This window comes from Bactrocera latifrons, unplaced genomic scaffold (genome assembly GCF_001853355.1).
Source record: "Bactrocera latifrons isolate USDA-ARS-PBARC rearing strain unplaced genomic scaffold, ASM185335v1 scaffold_38, whole genome shotgun sequence".
NCBI classification, from domain to species: domain Eukaryota; kingdom Metazoa; phylum Arthropoda; class Insecta; order Diptera; family Tephritidae; genus Bactrocera; species Bactrocera latifrons.
Genome location: NW_017537023.1, coordinates 1,786,295 through 1,810,824, shown reverse-complemented (window position 1 = coordinate 1,810,824; position 24,530 = coordinate 1,786,295). Strand labels below are relative to the sequence as shown.

General features: G+C 34.0%; 1 protein-coding gene across 5 annotated transcripts in view; it reads right to left on the bottom strand.

Moving 5' to 3' along the window:
- LOC108972129 (muscle M-line assembly protein unc-89) overlaps positions 1 to 24,530 on the bottom strand; it is a 262,556-nt gene that overhangs the window by 80,360 nt on the left and 157,666 nt on the right. For all 5 annotated transcript variants that reach the window (XM_018938617.1, XM_018938621.1, XM_018938618.1 and 2 more), the window contains exons 4-5: positions 18,972 to 19,232; positions 14,947 to 15,143 (exon numbers count right to left, since the gene is read on the bottom strand). In XM_018938617.1, coding sequence (XP_018794162.1) covers positions 14,947 to 15,143; positions 18,972 to 19,232 — 458 coding nt within the window. The remainder of the gene's footprint in view (positions 1 to 14,946; positions 15,144 to 18,971; positions 19,233 to 24,530) is intronic.

The following is a 24,530-nucleotide window of genomic DNA, read 5'->3' as shown; positions in this document are numbered from 1 at the left end:
AGAGGAAAATTTTGAGGCTCGGGAAGAGAAAAGATAAAGACCAGCGAGTCTCGAAGTGAATAATAATAAATAATAATAAAAATAATGGAATAGGGAAAGTAACGTATTGCAAAATTGAAAAGGAAAATAGAGTCTCGAAAAGGGATTACTAGACTAAGAACGAGCAGCGAAGTGATACATCGATTTCTAACGAAGTCATAATGATAATATGAAAGAGTTTTAAAAGGATATTATACAATGCACGATATTAACAAGGAAAGTAACAAAAGTCGAACAGTTCGAGTCTCTGATAGTAAAAAATATTGCATAATTTTCTGAGTGCTTTTTGAAACGGAAATGTAAGAAATTTAGAATTTTATTTGTGTATATTTTTGCTAATAAGAAAATTGTATCCGATTCTGAAAGCTTTGAAAATACAATTAAGTTTAAAAAAAGCTGAAAAAAATTGTCTTTACGGGCAAAATCAATGCTTATTTTCATATGAGAAAAAAAGCCTAAAAGCAGTTAGATTATTTCTACCATTTGTATTTGCGATCTTTCGACACATACCACGCATATGCCTATAAATAGCTGACAACGAAGAATTCGAGTGCAACATTTATAATCAAGCCGCAAGCAAATAAGCTTTTTTGGCAGCTAAGCAATAGCTGAGTTTGGCTATAAGTAGAAGAAAGGCAAGTGAAATAGAAATTGGCAGTATAGGAAGTCACGAATTCATTTGGAGCTAAGCAACAGCGGGCTGCAGCAATACGATAAAAAGGGCGCATAACAAACTTACCGCAAAGCGGAAGGGCGCGTAAATATAGCGCTGGGAGCTGTATCCGCACACAGGGTGTTGTCTGGCGAGTGTTGGCATATTTTGTGGGAAGGTGAAAGCCAGGCGACGCTAACGGAAATATCATTACAGTACAAAGCAATAAATTAGTGTCTAGATTAGCGTAGGATTTTCATGCCTAATAAAGGCAGTGAAATGTTGCTGTCACATAGCGACGGCACGAGGGTGGAGGGCAAGCGTAGGCGCGACCCAAATAGCTACGGGTGGTAAGCACTAATTCGCTACACACACACACATACACAGACAGACACTGTGTACTTACAGAGTTATTTCCGCTTAAGCCGGCTTTCCGGCAGTTTATTAACGCAAAATTGAAAGTTTTATTTGATTTTCGCACAAATGCCTGTATTGCCAAATGCACACACACACTCATGCACGCATACAGCCACTCACTTTTGTGGTTTTTATACAGCCATTAACTACCGTTACGTTATTGAGGTCGCCACACTGCTGCCGCACGCTTTGTGATGATGACTTTGACATTTGCTCTTTCGCTCTTGACGTAATCGGTTAATGGTTAATGCTTGTGGTGCTATTTTGCGGTAACTTGTTACTTCGTTCTTGCTTACAAGTTGACTAGAACACAAATTTATATAGCTATATAGATGTATATAGTATGCATAACTGCGTACGCTTCTTTGACTTAGCAAGGCGGCAAATTTTAATGACCTATTACCGGCTAAGAATTATTCAAAGCGGATTAGCTTGGTGCTGCAACTTGATTAATTTGCTGGTCAAGGAAATGCGTTATTAGTGGCGCGCGCAGTTGTTGTTGCTTGTTGTTGTTTGATTGGAGGAAAGTCGGTAAGAAGCATTAGTTTGCGCTAATTTGCGGTAGAGTGGAAATTATAAGGGATAAGACCTTAATGAGAGTGAATACACTAACAACGTAGGAACATGAAAAAATGTGTTAGCGTGGAGGAGGAACAACTTCCTTATCACAAGGTATGGAAGCTAGCAGGTAAGTTTGGTAGTATTTTAATGAAATTCTTCTTTTAGGTTCCAATTTAAGATTTAAAGGAGATCTACCTCACTCATACGTAGAAATCGAATATCACTTTGGAAGACCGTAACTTGTTTACGTTGATGAGCTGTTCAAACCTTAACAGAAACAGAAATGAGAACAGACAGAAACAGAAAATCAACAAAACTCAACAACAAGAATAATACAAATACAACATTAGTTCAAAAAGCGATGAGGATTTACGTTTTCTCGATGCTCGCTTAATGGCATGTAGTTTACGATTTGAAGAATACGACAGGACCAATGACTTGTGCTCATTCGAACCTGGAGCTAGAACCTGAATAAAAATTAGAATGATTAAAGGAGCAAAGCTGTCTCTTCTTCATGGGAACGGGCTACCCGGTAGGCATGGATGATGCACTTGGAGCTAAAATATATCGTGTACCACAGATATCTCTAGAAAGCATGGATAAGACAAATATAAGCTAGTTTCCGGTAAAAAAAAAAGAGACGAAAATCTTTAAGAGACCCATCCAACTACTGCAAAGCGAAGTGATAAGGACTCCGATCTGCGTGAAACTGTAAAAATATCATACTTTATACATAATTTTCTACACTATTAGTTACAGTGAAGTAATCTTCAAGCTAGACCATACCACACATACGAATCATCGCACAGATTAAACTGCTTGCCTTTATTATTAACAATAGAACTTCATAAATTTCACTAAACAATAGAGCAGTAATCACATATGCCACAGCAGCTTAATTGGTACTTAAGAAATTTTTACTATTGACCACAGCAACAACACTGTATACATTAAATTTCTGTACGTATGACCCACTTTATGGTCGACAAACAGACATTAGCACACAATAAACTACAAAAAAGATGAAATTGAAAAAGGTTATGTGCTTTGTTGCTGGCGGAAAGATAGGCCGAACGGAGGCACAGCATGGCAAAACAGGTTGTTGACCGAAATTGATACGCATCACTGACGCAAAGTGACAGGCTTCAATTATGCAAAATGCTTATAAACATTCACACACACACACATGTGTACGAGTGCGTGTGTGTGTGCTTATATTTGTTTTGTCTAGCAGGTGCTGTCAGCACAGCCATCAATGGTAGGGCTTAAATACACGCACGCACACATAAAGCATATGTGGCATGACAGGCGTGCAAACACAGCAGGATTCACAGCTAACAACAAGAATGCGTATATAATTTTTTCTATATGCAAATATGCATATGTCAGTATTTATGTAAGCAACAATTTATTTATAGTTATTTAACACTTTTTGCCGGCCGCTAGCCAGAACTACAGGTACACACCTACACAAATGCAAGCTACATAATCGTAAAAGGCAAACAGCGATGAAATAATAACGGTACACATATTTTATGTCAGCTGTAATATATATGCATACACTTATGTACATATATATTTTATCTCCAACAATTAAATAGTTTTATTTACATTTTAGGGTAGGTTGTAGTTTGCATACTTGTAGGCGTGCAAGCGCAAACAAATGAAAATGTTGCAAATTTATGTCCGACGTTAAATTTACATTACACAAGCCAGGAAGGCACAATTATTTTTTACACATTGCTACACAAAAGAGACGGTCGCACACCTTTACACCATTTATTTGTTGCCTTTTTATGATTAAAATAAGCTCACAGTTACCAACAGCTTGTGCGCATATTTTGCGGCAACGGTAAACTGTTTGGCAAATAGCCTTGGTAAGAAAATCCTTTGAAATTGGTGCAGCTTGTGAATAAATATATATATTATATTTACATACCCATTTGGGTATACACGTATTTATTTTGTGGGGAGTTAGTACAGAAAGGAACAAAAACATGCGGCTAGGAGCTGTTTTATTGCTTAGCTTCAATTTTGGTGACTTGCTAGCATTATTTAGAGAAAATATGATTTTTACACATGGCGCCAAAAATTAGGCAACAATATTTCAAAATAAACACTAAAAAGTTTGACGATAATGTGGCCTACATTTAGGCTGAGGTGAGTTATAGAGAGCAGAAACTCTCGCATATAGATTCGTATATTAATATTTTCAAAAACGCGAATTCCTTAGAGTAAAAATTATTCTTATATGACGCGCTAAAGTGTAGGCAACAATAAATAAAGAATGATAAGTTCGACGATAATGTGGCCTACTTTTAGGATGAAGTTATTGAAAGCAAAAAATTTTTCGTTTAAATTTGTATAGAAATATTTCTATATTATCGGGAACGAGTATAGGTGAGATAAGGCAAGGTAAAAATTTGGTTAGGCTAAAGTTTTTTGGAACAAGTTTCAACTTTGAGACATTTGTATGAGTTTTATAGAATTTCTGCAAGTCAAGCAAGAATTCTCGTTGACTTCGACGCTATAATACCCTTCACGTGTGCTTTTTCTATGGTATCAAAAGCTATACAAGTATATTTATCTTAAGTATGATTTATTAATTAGTGAGAAAGCTATATACTATAGTAGTCCGATCTCAAAAATTTCATCGAAGATCTTAGCAAAGCCTTATAGAATAAGTTGTGTTAAATTCTGTGAGAATCCTTTGTCAAATACAAAAATTTTTAATACAAGGACTCGAGTTTAATCGGAGAGTTTGTATGGGAGCTATATGCTATAGTTGCGCGATCTGTACAATTTTTTAGTGTTTTTCAGCATGTGAATTTTCGTGAAGATATCTCGTCAAATGAAAAGGCTTTCCATACAAGCACTTGATTTTGATGGTTCAGTTGTATGACAGCTATATGCTATAGTGCTCCAATATCGGCGGTTCCTACAAGTGATGAACAAAGAACGATGTGTGCAAAATTTCAGAACGATATCTCAAAAACTCAGGATCAAATTTGTTTAATTAATTTAAAACGTTGGCTACACTAGCAATGATGTGCGATAAAAAAAATACTCAATTTTGTTGACACTCGTAACAGTTGATATCTACTCCAAATGATTTGACGTTAAACTATTGTATACATACAATCTGGTAGCTTTCAATAAGTTTTGTAAAAATGTTATCAATAAGTCCGAAAAAATTATATTTACAAACACATTGCCTACGTCTAGGATGGTATGGGGCACCGAAGTTAGAAATTAATTAAAAAATAAAAATAAGATAGTTTCCACAAAACGAAAACTCTTTGGTGATTTCGTATGATGCAGACCCTCAATATAAAATATTTACCTACTGTATGTATATATATATAACCACATTTGCAGCCCGACAGTTTAAAACTAACCTCGCTTATCTTAATTTCTTCCACCTTCACTGTGGATAGTGCGATAAATACATATTTGTCCGAAACTAAAATCTTCACAAGCTCTTTATACAAATTGTTATCCGTAACACAAACAACAAGCATACGAACAAGAGAGGTTACCTGAAGCAAGTGACAGAAGAGAAAGGGAAAAACGGGCAAGCAAGTGACAGGGGCGAGGAGAACAAGTTGATAGCGGCAATCTGCTGCTGTTACGCACACATATGTATGTATGTACTTTAGTGCCTGCCTCTTTACCTAAGGCATTTAAAAATGATATACACTCGCGCACACACACATACACACAAAGCTACAGAAACAACGGCAAACAACGTGTTACCTTAGAAAATGTTAGCATCCTTTTTCAACTGCATTGTATAATTGCTACAAACAGATATCAGGTGACACAAAACTAGCTGATTGCCTGGCTTTGCGCTTAGCTTGCACGGAGCACGGACTCGGCTCGGCTTGGTTTGGTAGGATAAAAGAACCATGCGGAGCAGGACCTTGCTGCACCACTTAAGGATATTAAAGCGCATGTATGTGGACATACATGTATGTTCGTGTATGCTTGTCCTACGAGTGTGAAGATAAAATACAAGAAGGGTTAACATACCATTATATGGCATAGAAGTTTGAAGTTGCAAGCAGGAGTAGTAACAGGCAGATAAGAGACGCACTCATACAAAGTTATATCCACGTGTGTGTGTGTCTTTGTATCACCCACTATTCGTACACACGGAAACCACAATTATTTGTAATTTGCGCAATGGCGCGACTATATATTGCTGCAGCTGACAGCAGAGGCGGCAGAGAGTCAAACGAACGACAAGATAAGATAAAGTGAATGAAGGGAGGGCTGTAGAAGAGGAAAAGAAGGTTAGGGCAGCACTCGAAACGAAGAAGAATGGGAGGTGTAAAATTGCAGAAAATTACAAACACAAGCATACATTTACACATACTCGCACCTATAGGAGAAAAATAAATTGTAAAGCCGGAATATGTAACAAGCAGCAACTAGTGCAAAATAAAGGACAAAATACACACTCTTTCTGAGAAATTGAAAATAAAAAATAAAATCTATGCTTGTCATTGTCCTTTGGCCCATTGTTGTGTACACATGTTTAGCAAATTAAATAATGCGGTTACTCCGTAATTAAATTTCACTATTTTTTCCAAGCAGACACACACATACACACAAATAATGTGATTTAAAGGATAAGGAATTAATCCTGCACGTGCTCTAACAGCCATTTGCAACAAGTTTTTTTTAGTTGTTGTCTTCGTTTTTGATTTTACACTCATTTAAGTGGGTTATCTGAGTAATCACTCATTTTAAGTTCGCTCGTAATTTTAAGTTGTGTAAGTGGGGATGGGCGCGCCGGGAGGTTGTCTGCGTTGATAATTACTCGGACAATCCGACTTATTACAGACATTAACGCAGCACTTGACTTTAATTGCTAGAATCTGTATAATTGCTGAGCGGACGGTTGTTGCTGGCATACGTGTAAACAAAACAAAATGGCCGAGAAGTCAAGGTAATTTCCACCTTTTTTTCCATTCCATTTTGGTTCCATTGACCTGGGGAGAGAGTAGTGCTTTGGGGTTGTGAGTTTACTTTGAAAGTATGAATGAGAAAAAAATTGCAAAAAAAAAAAAAACATAAACACATCGTCAAGTTTAATATTGCTGTTGATAGGGTTGCCAGCCCGTTTTTTTTTAATATTTGACAATTTTCTATAAAATCTCATTTAAAAATATTCTACTTACATCTCAGTTATCATGCCGCTAAAAAATCAGTACTTTTCGAAACAAGGTTACCATATCAAAAATTTCAACATATTTGGAAATTTTAGGCATCTATACAATTTAAATACTTAATAATTTTTTATAAAATATCTATACAAGATATTTTATTTCAACGTTAGGGTTACCATGCTACTAAAATATGTTAAAATCGGTACATATTGTAAAGGGTTGCCATATAAAATATAGTTTTGAAAAATGTTTAACATATTTGGAAATTTCTATATTTGTACATTTATGTATGTATTTCAGAATTGATGTGAACAGGGTTGCCAGCTGAAAATTTTTAAATATTTGCTAATTTAGTATAAAATCGGTAAATAAAATATTTTTGTTGAATGTCAGGGTTTCGTGCCACTAAAAACTATTTTAAAATCAGCACTTACTTGAACAGCTTTGCCATCTTAAAGCGAGTTTGGAAAAAATTTTTACATACATATTTGGCAATTTTAGGCATTTGTATAGATATGTTTAGCGCTACATGATTAAGATTAGAACATAGCACTAAATTCTCCTTATAAGTTATTAAGAACATGTATTGCAGTTTTTTAGTCTAAATTGAGAACAAAATTGAAAATTTCATTAAAATTTGTAAAATTAAAATAATATATCAGGTAAAAGGATTAAAATTATTGTAAAAAGAGTGTATTATTTATTAGGTTTTGCGGCAATATTTCTAAGTATAAAATGGTGGTAATATTTCCAACAATCTTTAATAACAAAAATTGTTCAAATATTAATATATTTATATTTTAGTGTTGCCATATAATTTTATAGTTTCTATGAAATTTTCTTAAGTAAAAAATATGTTTTTGGGTAAATATATAAATATATGTTTTGTTCCACAAAAATTTAACTTTATTAATATTATTAAGGTTTATGTCAACCGTGATTTTTTTATGTACACATATTTCTTGGGTACCGAAATAAATTAAATATTTTATTAAATTTATATTCAAAAACTGCAGTAGTTAAGAAGTTAAGTGTTACCATCTGAGTTTTATAGAACGATAATTTTTGTGTGTATCGTTTATGGTGAAAAATTTGCATAAAAATGAGAATTCAAAGTTCAACTGAACAGATACAACTAACACCTGCGCAAAATCTCACATCTATTATATATGCTCTTATGCCCTTTCCGCCAATTTTCCTGCAACAGTTTTAAAGCACTTAAAATGTTGAAAACTTCCATGAAATTTAACAACTCGCAGACAGCGTACATACATCCACCACTTCAAAATCATAAATATATGTTTTTTTATTTATTCCCCTCAAATTTGCTTAATATCAATTTGTATTCAAGTTAAATTGGCTTAGAGTTTTGCCAACAAATTTACTTATCTAACAAAAGTTTGACGAAATCAAAAATATTTGGCTTAATGCACACTTTAAAAGCCGCTACTGGCTACAGAAGCTATACCTCTCATCTACCCTCTTACACTCCTGTCATAATGCCGCTCATAAAGATGACAAATTCAACAAATTCTGTCTGGTGAATCGACCGACCGAGCTTAAAAGCTTAAAACTTCTGCAGTCACACGCTTGCACATACAAACACACGTATAGCGATATTACATTGAGTAAATTTTGGAGGCAGATAACTAAAACACAGCAAAGCCAAAAATTATATATTCACAAAATATGTATGTATGTATGTGTGTGTGTATATATTTGAATAGCGCTACAACAAAAGCAACATCAATTATCATTGAGTGCTTTAAAATAAATTATTTAATTATACCCCCTGCACGCAAACAAAAACCGCTGCCTCTCTTTCTCACTCCTCTCGCCAATAGCCGTCATTTTATTACTAAATACCGTTGTGTTCTTGTTCTCGTTGTGATTAATCGCTTTAAGACATTCAATCTCCTACTACTTAACCAAAGTCATGCTGGCTTTACTTGCCACTCTACCTAAAAACAGCAACTATTTGATCGTATATAATTGTTTGTAATATGTTTGTTTGTGGGCGTAATTCTTGGGTGCGACATTTTAGTCGGTAATGAGGTGCTGAAACACTGAATGGGTTATGCCTATGTAGTTATGCATATATAGATATGTGTGTAGTACATATGTATGTATCAGCAAGTTGGCTGATTTTTGTGCACAGAAATGTCACTATGTAGTTTAATAGGGTCAATTTAAGGTATTCAGACGAAATATTTCAAACTGACAGCGGATTTATGTGTAAGACTAATTTTTGAGGAAGGTCAATAATGAAATTTAACTGTTGATTAAATTAATATAACTGTGCCATAAGGACCATTCTATTATTGGCATATTAAAAATTAATTAGTATCATCATCATTGGACCTCAACAGCTGCCTAACAACCTAACCGATCAAGGATAAATCCATGTCTGCAAAACGAGATATCTTCACGCAATTTGGCATGAATTGTTACTCAAACAACCGGCGAAGAAATGGTTCAGATCGGATAACTATAGCATAGGGCTCTCGTACGAACTGAGCAATCAGAATCAAGTGTTTGTAAGGAACACTTTTCCATTTGACAAGATATCGTAACGAAATTTGGCAAGGATTATTGTCTAAAGCAATAATGCAATCTCCGAAGAAATGGTTCAGATCGGTTAACCATAGCATATAGCCACCATATAAACTGAACAATCGGAATCAAGTGCTTGTATGGAAAACTCTTTAATTTGACGAGATATCTTCACGAAATTTGGCAACGGTTATACAACCAACAAACCTGCAACAATAATCCATTCTCCGAAGAAATGGTTCAGATCGGCTCACTGACACATAAAGCTCTCATACGAACTGAGCAATCGAAATCAAGTGTTTGTAAGGAAAACTTTTTCATTTAACGAGATATCGTAACGAAATTTAGCAAGGATTATTGTCAAAAGCAATAATGTAATCTCCGAAGAAATGGTTCAGATCGGATACTTATAGCATATACCTGCCATATAAATTGAAAATCAGAATTAACTTCTTGTGATGAGTTTTTTGTATTTGTGAATATTTAAATATTTAATATTCATTAAAATTATATAAAATTACTTTATTATATAATCTATAATAGCAAACCAGCAAAATCTTTGAAAATTCTCGTCTACCACACGTTTATTCCATACTGTTTAACGCGTTTGCTTTCAAATATAATTCTAACTAAAAACTGTAATTAATACTTATGCACTTGTATGAGCTCGTTCCAAGTGACTGCGTTGATTAAAAGGTCAGCGAATTACCATGAAATCTATTCGATTATTTTAATTATATTCGTTGTTAATAAAATGCGCAAATAAATCTGTCTATATATTTGAAAATGCATGCCACCAAATATACAAACACATATATCCAAATGCAGCTTAATGTTTGCTCATCAGTGTATTTTAGCTTTTCGCATTAGTTGCGTGGTTTTCATGTACCACAGCAGCAACAACAACTTGTGCGTTGCGCTCAAAACCCATCATTTAATTTTTGACCAGTTTTAGCCAACAACTAGCTGGCGTTTAGCACAAGCTTGTTGTATTTGTTGCAGCTGGCCGCTGATGGACACACACAAGTGCAATTAAATAAGCGACATATAATTTTCCTATACTATCAGAGAATTAATTACACATTTAACGCACGAAATTCAAAAATCAATTTTTGTTTTGACTTTTCAACTTTCGCATACGCAGTCGCACGACCACAGCACATTTTCAAATGCAATTTTTGATTTATGTGAACACTGAATATTTCAAACATTTATGGATACATATAAAGTATATATGTATGTAAATATTTGATTTGTAGTTAAGCGTGTGATTATCGCCACATCAAATCATTTGTTGTCACTGAGCCACGAGTCTTCAATTATGGTTTTTCTCATAAAATTGATATTGCGAGCGGTTAGAATTTAGTTCGAAATCAGTGAAATTTATGTTGTTCGATAATAGTGGATTTAGTTTTTAATTTTAAAAACCGTGAGTGGGATGCTGTTAAATTTAGTAGTTCAACTCATTTCAAGTCTTTTCCTGAACTCGCGAGATACATTGTTAAATATAACTAGTCTGGAGAACTCTGATAGGGTCTTTAGGGGCTTAATTTTGTTTAAATTATCAATATTTATAAACATTTCCATCACGTAAGGTAAGTGGTATTATTTTACAACCAGCTATATTTTTATTGTATTTGTAACTAAGAATTTTTTCTTATATTTTATTATACTAATTTTTTGCGAAGTTTTCAATTGAATTACAGGTTGCAAAATTCATTTCATTGAAAAGTTATATTAGTCGCTATCGATTCGTCATTTCTTTACTTGCTATGTTGGAATCAGTGGCTCTGTTGTCAAATATGCAAATATGTTACGCGTGAGAGTTTAGTTTTAATCGTGACGTTGAAGGAGTGAGAAAAGTTCTCTGCACCCGATTTTTAGAACAAAAGTTTCTTCAGCGAGGAAGCGCAGTATTTGGTGTGCTCTATGGATAGAAGGAAGTTCCACTTCTCTTCGAAAATTCCATATTTCTTCAAAAAATGAAGCCGATCATAATATTTCAGGGAATCCTAAACATTAAATAGTAAATAATATTGACTTCTCGTGCTTGAATTAGATAATGTTAATGTGGATGACCTTTGGTTCCAACAAGACGGGGTTAAATGCTATATAGTCTATGAAACAATGAATTTAAATAAAGGGAGCTTTTGGTGAACGCATTATCTCACGTCATGGACCTGTAGCGAAGCCTTTGATAATTCGATCTATAGCACTATATTCGTTTTTGTGAGGTTATATGAAATCGCTTGTTTACGCAGAAAACCCCGAAACGATTGATAGCTAGAAAGAGAATCTTCGGCGCGTTTTTGTTGACATAGGACCCCAATTGCTGCAAAAAGTAGTGGAAACTCGGGCCTCAAAATTTCATAACTTTTTTGGTCATTTTCGTTTTTGAAGATAATAAGCCAAAATTCTTGACCATAGTACTAAATTATATGCGCTTCATTGCTACTTGAAAACCACGTTTTCAACATAACTTTTAAGGGCACTAATTTATTAATGCAAGGGCTCAAATTAATCCACAAGGTATAAAAAAATTTGTCCTAGTAAAAAAAACTTAACACCGGAAAATTAAATTCCTGGATTGACAACTCTACTTCCTGAAAAAAAAAAAATATTGTTTCGGTACATAAACAACAATAAAAAAAATTATAATCACAGACCCAACATGATTTGCAACCAATCAAAAACCACAGTTATTTTAATTAAAATAACATTACTACAACAATTTTTTGAAAACTCATTTATGCGCACATTTATGCATACCTATCTAGAACACAGTATTTTGTCACTGAAAGTAATAGCATATTAATTTACACCTGTACGCAGCCATATGCACATTCGTTTGCGTAAAGCACAGCAATTCATGCTCAATTAATAATTAAAATACCAACCTGCGAGTTTAACAAATGGGACAAAAACGAGTGTTTTTTTTTTCACTGAGGTGAAAAACTGTTGACACCCACAAACATATTAACGGTACAACAAATTACTAAATAAAATAATAGTGGTTATGCGGTAGTGACAAAGTAACATATATAATTAACAAAAAGGTCATATTTACCTCTATACGAAAGCGGGTGCAATGCCAGTAGGAAAAATATGGTTTGTGGGAAGCAGTAAGTGAAGAGAACAAACAGACTCTACAGGTTAGTATCTCTTTCGTATTAACTTGGAAAATGAGGTTTTCGAAGCAAATAACGAATTTAAATTTGAAAATGTTCTATGCAATATATTTATTAGATCATTTTAAACGAGTTTGATTCAAAGTGGTTACAAACTAGTTAAAGATTAGTAGCATTATTTCATTCGAGGTTTTCAAGCAGGTTTAGACCATATAATATAGTTAATACATGCTGTTGTTAAGCATACATTTTTCTTATATTAAAAATGGATATAATTTTTATATAAGAGTAGTTTGTAACTAGTTCAAAGTCTCATGAGGTGTGGTGTCTTATTTTAAGTTAACTAAATTCAACACTGTAGAATGGAGTCATGTGTAGAAGTTCACATAAGTGAGGCCACTTGACAGTGGCTAGAAGTTTACTTTAAAATATTGTGTAGATAGTTTCAAGTTAGTCAGGTTGACCAAAGGGGTTGAAATAAGTCAAATTCTGAGTCCTATATTTTAGAACTATTTCCTGGCAAATAAGATTTTTATACGAATTTATTGAAATGAATCGGAGATTTTAAAACAATTACTAATAACCTTCGGATCCAACACATTTTTCTAAGTAAATTTGATTACCTCACATGCAAAGCTAAGAAAATGAAGCCCAACTTTGAACTGGTTATCATCAGCTGATTTCAAATTAGTCTCTCTAATTTCCTACTGGGCCTCATAACAAACCACGTGAGTTGCAGCGAAGCTTCATGAATGTCAGAAAATCATTACGACACTGTCCGGAGCTATAATTATGAACACTAAATCGTAATATTGAATTCAACACATTTATTTGGGCGGCAAATTCACACGAGAACAAATGAAATGCGCGCGAACGGACGCTCCAACCGACACACTCATACACAAGTAAATAGTCCCCAAGAAAGCCATAGCGGGCGATGCCACCCAAAAGCAACGAAGCGTAACGTTACGTTACTGAAGTGGTTGTGGATGTGGGGAAGGGCATTATAATGTGGCTATAGCCAGATATTAAGTGTGTTAGAGCATAATACCAGAAGTTGGTGAAGTGTGCCTTGGAGAATACGACAGGCTATTACAGTACGCGTGTCCAGGTGTTGCGGACGACTGTGGAATTACGAAAGTGTATGTTCTCAGGTGGGACTCCACGCAATATAATTACTTAAAGTTAGTTAGTTGTCATGGTGATTTGCCGGTGTGGCGAATATTTAAACGACACTTCGGTTAATTGAGATGTACAGCCAATTTTTATAATTCCGACTTCATATGCGCAGATAGGATGCAATTATATAAGGTCGGCAGATATTTTGAGGTTATGCGACACATCGTTATCTTTGAATTATTTAGAAAATAAGATTTTCTTCACTTTTTTCATGATTTTTCGATTTCGAATTCTAGTTGAAAGATAAGTGAAAAGAAAAGGTCAGAAGATATGTTGAGCTTATGTGATATTTTGAGGTTAAGTGGAGCATGTAAAATATCGTTAGTTTGTAATTATTTTAAGAAAGCTTTGCAATTTAAACCCTTGTTTTTAGGTTTCGAAATTCAGTTTAGAAAAAAGGCAAGGTGATATTTTAAGGTAATGTCGAAGAAATGGAATATCGGAACAACATCAAATATTTTGATTTTATATAATATTACGAGGTTATGTGTTATATTTTGAAGTTAAGCGAATTTTTTAGATCGCAAGGGGAAGAACAACTTCGATATATTTACAGAAAACTACGTATTCGGATACTCATTTTTGATTTCGAACATCAGTTTGTCAAAAAAATTTGTAGGTTAGAGAAAAATGTAGATTTCGACAATATTTTTTCAATTTTGAACCTCAATTATCAAACGGGCACAATCAGAAGCTATTTTGAGGTTAACGACAGATTTCTACAATTTTCGACAACGAACTTCGAACCTCAGTTTGGCAAGAAACAATGGCACAATATATTTTGATGTTATTTTAATAAAATTTTGGATTCTAAGACAACTTTTTTAACAAAAAAAATTTGTTTTTTTTTTTGAGGTTATGCGTTATGTTTAGGATTTATGGAGAGTAGATTCCGACACATTTTCTTTCTCGAACTTCGCATTTCGAATTTTAACCTCATTTATTAAACAGGCAAGGTCAGCAGCTATTGTATGGTTAACTACAGATTTCTAAAATTTTCGATATCGAACTTCGAAGTTCAGTTTTCCGACAACCAACAATGTCAGAATATATTTTGAGGTAAATTTGCGAAAACTTTAGATTCCGACGCTTCTTATGTGTTACCTTGAGGATATGTGGAGCGTAGATACCGACACATTTTCTCTTTCGAATTTTGCATTTCGCTTTATGTACAACACTTTTTCGTGTCTCTTCGTAGATTACTTAAATTAGGTTTAAAAGAAACTTGAACATTTCTACTTACAGTTAACATTCAATGTGGCGGTCGCTTCCAATCGTTGACCATCGTTCATAGCACGATTTCGTACGATACACTTGTATTTGCCGCCATCGTCTTCGCGACGCGGTTGCAGCGTCAATGTTGCATTTGTTGGCTGATCCTTTGAGCCGCCCGAACGTACGACGGCGTGCAGTGGCGTATTGGTGCCCTCGCGATACCAACTGCAGCAAAAGCGCGGAAATGCAGTGCAGATGTTGTCGGCAAAAATAAGCACATGAAAAGAGAAAGTTGGAAAAAGCTAATAGTTAGTTGTTATTGTATAATGAAAGGAATGTAAGTATGGAATGGCATGTGGAATAAAATCAAGGCATAATATATAGCAGACATGTATATATAAGTCAGTGTGGCTCGAAAAACGTTGCAAGTTAATTTGTGCACACTTTGCATTTGTGCTTCCTCAGCGTCGTTCGTGATTATTTCCTGCTCGTTAGCTGCATTCGCGTTTGCGAGAAAAAAATTATACTAGCATTTGTGGACTTGGCTTGTTGACACAGAATTTTCTACGCTTTTATTTTATTTTATTCTTATTATAATTTTCATTTTCGTTTCTTGCTATTCTACTTAGTATCAGCTAGTTCTATATTTCTTTCGCTGTTTTGGCACAAGCAACCACAATTAACTGTGTCGTAAATATTTGGGGATTGCAAGACACGCCAGCGCTTGTCGATGCCACCAGTCAGCGCAGGCCGGGTTGCATGTGTAAGAAAATATGCTTTTTGGCAGTTGCCACGACATGTGGAATTAAGAAGTTTTATTGCAAATTTATTTCTTACTTACGCGAAAAATATCTGTAAATTCGCGCTCGCCAGCAAGACAGAACATAGTAAAGAAAACAGCGTTGCGTTTAGAGTTAACGGGTGAAAAACAAAGGAATAGATTATGAAATTCGAAAAAAATTCTCGCGTAATAAATAAATTAAGAAAGAAGCAATTGAAAGACTGTACAATGAACTGGGTGAAACGAAAGAGCAAAAATTGGCAAACTTGCAAAGCTAAGCAAATTATTTACATGTCATTTAAAAGGCTTAGCTAAACGTGAATTGCGGTTTAACTTTTTGTCATGTGATGTCAATGAATAGCGCGGTATGGTAGTTAACTCCTTAAGATCTAAATTCCCCTTCATTTTTTGGCACGTAATGGCATTGATATGAAATATTTAAAGCTCATTTTAACCTATTCTAATACAAATTAGCTTCAAGTTAGACTCTTTCACTTTTTCAATGGGCTTAACTCAAGTATCTTTGCTATAAACTCTTCATATAAACTGCGTAATAAGCGTCGGCTGGTATGGCCTTCAACGAGTTTTGGTTTTAACGAGTTCAGATCATTTTCTGAAGCGCCATTCGCTAGATTGTTGATATCATATTCATAATTTCACATAACGTTCGCACGTTCTAATACATTTCCTACCAAAACCATTAACCAAAATATGTTGAGTCGATCCATAAGAGCATAAGAGATGTTGAGATCCTTGTATATCTCTCTGAAGCCAAGACCAGTATGGTATATGTATAATTTGTGGTAAGAAAACTTAAGGGGTCAGTAGGGTTATGTTTAAAAAGTTTTGTTTTTTATTTTGTTTGCATTTTCTGTTAACCTATACCATTAGAATTAATGCAAAAACCCACTTTACCATTAGAATGTTTCGAAAAGGGCCCAAAAATAATAATAACCTTCAGCGTTCGGAGCGCTCAGAGTGCACAGCTCAAACTTTTCTCAAAAAACACTTTTTTTTTAAACTTGCGGACATGATTCCGGTCGAACTGCTCAACCGAGTTGCTTATTTTTTTTTTTTAATGTTCACAAAACGCCTGGCTATCGTCCCTACTAGATTCATAATTTTTTAGAATTTATTGACACAGTTATGACAAAATTTATGTGAAACAACATGGGGGAAAAATTAAAAAAAAAAAAGAAACGTTAATTCCTAGTAAGGACGATAACCATTCACGTACTTTTTAAGAATAAATTGGGTTTTGTATTTAAGATAATTCAAACATGAGAAATCGTCTCGACATTGAAAAAACGCATTTCATTCACGTAGCTATTTCTCCGACAGATATCATCAAAAAATTCCGAAAAAAATTTTTACACTCCACCAGATACCTCATGATATGTGAAAGAAGTTCGATTGTAGAATACAAATTTCTATGAAAAAAAATTTCAAAAAAAAAAAAGGTAAAATAGGTCAGATTACTCTACTGACCCCTTAACCGGAAATATAGTATTCGGTATATGGGGACTATTTCCACATTCCACGTTTTTTCCAAAACAAATGCACGAGTTGTGTTAGTACACCTTCTTTAATACTTATGTTACCAATTCTGTAGAACAAAAGCACTAGCAGGCACTGAAATACCATATTTAGGCAAATAGAGCCTAATTCCTCAAGTCTTAGACCAATGTGGAAAGGATTTATCATCATCATCACCATCATTTATATTTGATTAAAATAGCAATGACAGTTTATGAGATTTAAAACTCATCCTAATTGTATGCTATGTATGCCACGCCCATTATGTAATTTTTTATCCCAACCAGATGTGAGCTTACTGCATAAAACCTGTGGCTAAATTTAACCTTTTTGATACTGTCAAGACAGTTACGACACTTTTATAAGCACCTATGGCTTTATTGTCCTAAATTTTGCATTTTAACAGAAAATGTCATAAAGAAACGGGTTTGGTTGGACTTTAGTAGTCAGTGACACATATAGTTTGAGAAAAGAGTAACTACCAAGCCTCAAAATATTATATTTAGGCAAATAGAAGTACTTCTAGCCAAATTTCTCAAATTTCGGAAGAGGTTTTTAAACAATATCATTAACTGTTCTTAGTAAAATTTTTGGAAAAAAAAAATCACTAAAAAGCATATAAGTATCATCCCTGTAGTAACGTTTTTTCTAAAACTATTTTAGACAGTTACGCCACTTAGAAGCCATTGCTAGGCAGATTGGCGAGGTAATTAACCGGTTTCTATCCTTTTAAAATCGTAAAGTAAAATTGTGAAAAGAAATGCCTCTACCGAGTTCGGTTGAGATTTATTAGTTGGTAAGATATACATATATATATTATATTAAACCTGCTAGACTTTAAAGCCACGCTCACTTCTTCAATAGAATTTATGTAGCTTAATCGGTGAGCAAAACCTTTTGTTTTTTTCGAATAATGGCAGTCTGCCGGCGTGTCAATGGGCCGCTCCAACAACACGAGCTTTGTTTTTGATAACTCTATTTTAAGGCAAGTCATCGCCTGTACTGCAGACTAGCATACATAAATCAATTAGTCGCGGTATCCTAATCTTATGAAGTATGACTATATAGCCATATGAGTTTGCTTTACGTCTTATTACCAGCATCTCCGTGCACAGAACTATGTATTAAGCTTCTGTGCAATAAATGAGATCAACCTCCCACTTCAATTCGTTTCAGTGATGATATGACTCAATTAAAAGAAAAAATTAAATGTCATTAAATTGTTTAAGCTTATAAAATTAAGTGAATTAAGGTAGTGGATATGTAGGCATATACATATGTATAAATATTCATATGTAAGCATTTGCCTCGTTGACTTGCATGTAATGAATGCTCAGTTAAAGTTACTCAACGTTGGAGCCACACTTGGGCGCTCAGTTGCACCTCTTCAGCGCGGATTAAGGACATTTTCATTTGACGCTACTTAAAAAAAAAGCACATCATATATATGTACGTATGTACATATGTGCATATGTAAATAGCGTGCACACTTAGCTGGTGTACAATCCAAGCAGCTAGAGCCAGTCTGGTTGGCCAATTGGCTAGTAGCCTGCACATAATGACAGCGAAAATCCTTTTAAACAGCCGTAGCAGGCGAAAGTGCAAGCGGGTACGGCATTCAATTTACATAAATTTTATTTTAAATTAATACGGTATTATTGCCGCCCACACCGGCTTTTGGCGCAATGTGAGGCAGTACACCCGCACTACTGCACCGGCACTGTGTGTGTACTTACGTTATCGTTGGATCCGGTGAACCGCCAATACTGCTGCACGTCAGCTCCATTTTTACATCCTCCGTGGCAATGGCCACATTACCGGGTGAAATGACGGGTGGATGCGGTGGTGTGAGGACGGTTAAATTGTAAAACTCTTGATGGACATCGGCGCCCGTACCTTTCGCTTTAATGCGACACTCGAAACGTCCATTGTCGCGAATGTATGAAGCGTTTTTAATTTGCAAATCGTAAATGCCGTGCTTCGGACGGTAATCGGGTCTGCAAAGAGAGAATGCGAGAGATAAAAAATTATATAAAAACTGCGTAAAAAAATTTGTGTAGAAATGCGTAAACGACGCAAAGTATGCGGATATTGTAGCAAAAAGGAAAATTAAAAGAAAGAAATATTTGTTTTTGCTCTAAAAAATGAAGAAATTAAGCGAAAAAAGTGTGATTACAGAAATTAAAAATGTTAAAAAGTAAGCTGTGGCGAAAGGGTGCGCGCCATCGCTGCTGGTTGGTGTTACATTTTCGGTGGTGCTGTTGGTGGCTATGGAAAAAGTGCTTATGCAGACAGATTACTAAATTGAATTAAACGCAATTAAAGGAATTTTGTGCGCACATTAACAAAAACAAATAGCGCTTCTGTGAAAAATAGTAAAAAAAAAAGAAACTTAAATGACAATTTTTGATTGGCTGGCTTAAGCGGATTAAAATGCGCGGATGACGTAAGGGCAAACAAGAAAAATGGCATGAAATATTTCAAAATGACAGTTGGGTGCTTGTAAAGGAAGCAGTTATAATGTTAATCGACAATAACAATAACAAAAATAAGATCCATTACGCAATGGAAGGATATTTATGCAATTATTTCTACTAATCTTTAAAGGCATACACGGCGTATACGTAACTTTCAATCTATTTTATTTTTTTTTGATAGATCAAATAAGTTTCAAAAAACTATCTGATCTTTTACTGAATTAAAATTTTTAGCAATAACATTTAGATATACATTAGAGTTATCGATACTGTTTATACGAATTTTATGCTTGCTCTCATCACTTATTGACTTATTATTCCTAATTGTATAACAGTAGCGACTTGCACATAAATAACGCTTATAAACCTTTATTCAAGTTATAGTTTCGATTATATAAATATTTAATCAGTGATAATTTTTGGCCATCGATTCCATTTCTAAAATATTTTACTAAACTATTATGATATTTTATATTAGCAGTAGTGATTCCGATAGCTACAATATGATTTGGAAATTTTTGAATTTGCTTAATATACATAGGTAGTCGGATGGTAGAATAATTGGTATGTCGATAATTAGTTATCGATAATCACAATTTATCGACATTACAAATTTATCGATAATCGAAATTTATTGATTATGTTTTTATCTATTACTTTGTATAAACTTTTTGTGTATGCTGGTGCTTGAAAGAAAATATTTTAAAATTATCGATAGTCGAAATTTATCGATTATTTTGTATCAAAATTTCTGTATATGATTGCAACTGTAAAATAGATTTTTTTGCAGTACTTTTATGTTTAATTCCGAATTAAATGGAAAGCAAAAAATCGATAATATTCAAAAATGTATATTTTACAATATTATTTTTCAACTTCTTCTATTGCAGCAAATTTACAAAATCAATATTGCCCTACACAAAGGAAGAAACCAACCAGCAGGCGTCTAGACAAATTCAAATATCTCACACTCTCTTTCTTTTTTGTTTCCTTTCATAAGTTTACGCAAACTTTTTGAAGATTAAAATTCTGACTATTATTCGCTGCGCTAAGTTAAATTAACGACTGCCAGAGTGGCGAAGTGGGTAACGTCTATGAAAATGCATAGCTGGTTATAGGGGAGAAATTCGATAAAGTTTTGGCAACTTTGCACTCAAAAGATATTTACACAAAATGTCAAGCGCCAATCTTGCGGTTGTGACAGTTTACGTGATAAATAATATTTGCCTTCAAGCGCAGGCAGGCAATCAAGCAGGTGGACGAGCGCTTTGTTGCACTTGGTGTGCCTTTAAAGAGGATACAAAATTGAGCAAGCAGGCGGACTGGTTCGTTCCCACTAACTCTCGACCGTCATCTCATTCTCTCTCTCAGCTGCTTTTCTACTTGAATTTTGACGTATTATAATGTGCTGTCTTTGTCTTTAAAGTTACTTTTTCTTACTAAAAAGTGTGACGTAAGTACATTTTTTGTTAAGTTTCTTAACACTTCTATCACTTAGTTCATACACACTTCATGTATAGCGCAGACATCAACCACTTTGCCCACTCGCACATTTAAGCGAGTGTTTGCTTCCCTTTAGGCTCTCGAAACTATTTCCTCGTTGCACTTTCACAATTGTCGCAAACTTTTATTGACGCGCACAAACGATAAGAATAAATTCCTTTTCTTCCTTTCTTTGCAGAATCAAAGAAATACCTTGCATTTAGTACTTTTGCTTTACTTTTTCAACACTTTCATATTTTACTGTCAAAATTATTAACAAATGATCTTGTTATACGAGGAATTCTTCAGTATATCATATAGTCAAATTGATGCCATGAGTTGACACGTATTTACTTAGCAATTCTTTTCTTACTTTTGTCGTTTTTTAACGGTTGACATCATATGGAAGGTAAAGCAGTTCAGTGCGAGGTATTGACTTTATTGATTGTTCTCGATAATATTATAACATATAATTTTTGGAAGAAAAACTTAAACGATAACAAAAATTGAATCAGAATAAAGTCAAGCCTCGAAAAATTTATCCCGAACCGAAGATACAGTAATAGCCACAGATTTTTAAAATAATTTGAAAAATATAATAATTTTAATCGAATCTCACTAAATTTGTACTTTATACAGGGTTACCATCTCTTGGCAATTTTTATATTTTTTACCAAGAAAAATACAAATTTAAAAAAGCATAAAGCCTACTCAATTAAAAAAAGCTGATGTTTTCACTTGATAATTGAAATTTTAGTTGAGAATTGGTTATTTTTCTATTCTATGTAAGTCGAAGTAGAGTTGCCTGCTTAATATTTGAAACAAAAAAGCAGTGTTTTTGGGACAAAAGCAGGTAGTTATTTTTTAGCAAATTTCTTGAAAGTTTTTGGTTTCGTATTCATAAAACTCAAGAACTTGGATATTTGAGTTCTTCACATCAATTTTGAGGTTATGTGAAAAAGTTATTTGGACAAAAGTGTTAGATCTTTTCATTAACTAAAACTTTTCTATTAAACTTTTTTCTATAAATTTCATAGTTATGCCGGAAATCAGGCAAAACTATTCTAACACTTGAATATTTAAGCACGCTAACTTCCCTTCGTCTTCGCGACGTAAGATCGCCCGTCCCGTAAATTATTTACTTCAGCTTTCGTTTTAATAACTTTCAATCTATTACGTACTGGTCTATAACCGTTACAATAATTGTTATATAACTCTTACAATACTGGTTTTATAACCCTTATAGGATATACCTAAAATAAGTTTATATATAATATTAACAGCTTCATTTTATCGCATACTCGCCAATGCTTTTTTGTAATCCAGAACTATTCAATACACTCTCCCACTAAATGTTCTGCAAACCGCTTTAAAAATCATCAACTTAACAAAGCAAACAATTGTATGCAAATATTTTTACTAAAGCACACAATCACCAGCACAGACATGAACAATTAACTGTAAATAAGCTTTTACCAATTACTGGAATATGCTAGCAATTTAAAATATAAAATTTCATGCATGTCCGGCATTCACTTATGGTCATTAGTCTTTTTCCAGCTCATAAGCCACAACACTTACATATGCTACAATTTATTAAAAACCAGCACTGGAAAAGGCCACAGAGCAAGAAGCAGCATTTTAGAAAATCTCGTTTTTCTTTTATTTTTTCCTGTTGTTTTTTTTTTTTTTTTTTTTTTTTGAACAAATAGAGGCAATCAATTAGAAGTGATTTTGTGTATGAAATTGTGTAAGCAAACGACAGGTAACCGCAAATATTTGTCTACGCATGCCGCAGTGTCTTCGGATTTTGTGTGTATATATGTGTGTGCGTGTGTGTGTTTGCTGTACAAATTTTGTGATTTCCTGGTACAATTTATAAGTTTATTTAAGTCATAAGTCAATGGTGTGGAAGTTAAATACTGTTGGCTTTTTTCTAGCTCTCACTCGCTAGCTCTCTGTCATTCCTACTTTGCATTGCACAAATAGTACAAGCATGCTCAGCAGTGAACACTCGTCTATACAAATGTTTTAACTACCTTTTGGAGTGCTTTGATCAATGTTGTATATTCATTTAAAATGTTTTTCTAAGCATATGGCAAATAAATAAGTGTTTGCTCAAAACAACATAAATTGATTTTAGCATGAAAACTTATTTTTTGATTGTTTATGAATATAGTTGGCTGCTTGGGAAATTGAGAAATGTTGTGTGACGGGAAGAGGCAGGTCTGCGGTTGCAAATATATGGATTTTTTATTGTTGTTAAGTTAGAAACTTTGGCTCGTGCGGAAATTGTAGCATTTACAAAATGTTTACAAGATGCATGTGGGATAAAATATTGTATGGAATGAAAATAAAGCAGATGAGAGGGCAGAAAAATGCAAGGCGAAATATATTGTACTGAGAGACGGAAGAGAGATACTTAATATAGTAGAAGAAGAACTCGAAAGCGAATAAGTGAGTGTTGAGCAAGGGAGCTATGCAATTTGAGGGTACTAGTAGTTAATTAGCAAGAGCGGGACAGATGTAGATATAATGATTTTTCACGTTTTCAAATTAATGAAAACCCACTTCAAATGATAACTAAATTTAAAAAATGCCTTAAATCCATTAAATTCTGGAAGAAATGTAGTAACATGAGCACACTTCATATTTATTTTAGTGAATTGTTTCAACCTCAACAAAAGAGCGCCCTTATTTACTTACAAATTCAGATAAAATCTCAGCTTATGTGAAATTTGACGAACAAAAGCATATTTGTGGCATGCAATTATGTACGCATGAAAAAATGTGAAGAACGGCTCTTCACTTGCATAAGATTACATAGTTGAAGTAGATTTAGAAACAGCTTTCTCTATTCTAGTATTTATATTATATTATTCACAGTATATCTATGAGATTCATACTACATATAATTGAAAGAAAGGCTACAGAATTTTCAATTGTGCTTGGCAAATAAACTCAACACATAAGGGGAGAGTTGCAATACGGACAAACTTTACAATGCAGTTGTTTTGTAAATGCAAGTACGCAAGCGTTTACAATAGCAACAACAAAACTATATATATTTGTTGGAAAACTAATAATGGCAGCCAATATGTAAACTTAAGGCACACAATGGCAGGCAATAAAGTGCTGCAATTGTTGGCGTTTGTGTTGTAATTGTGTGGCGCAAAGCTCAAGCACTCCTGTTATATGATAACGAGCTGGTAAGTTTTAAGATTCAGAAAATACCAATGTGAATTTATTATTTAGATTTTGAATTTAATTATAGTGGTTTTAGGCAAGATATTGCTGAAAAGCGTGGAACATTTGACTATTTCAGAGGAAATAAAT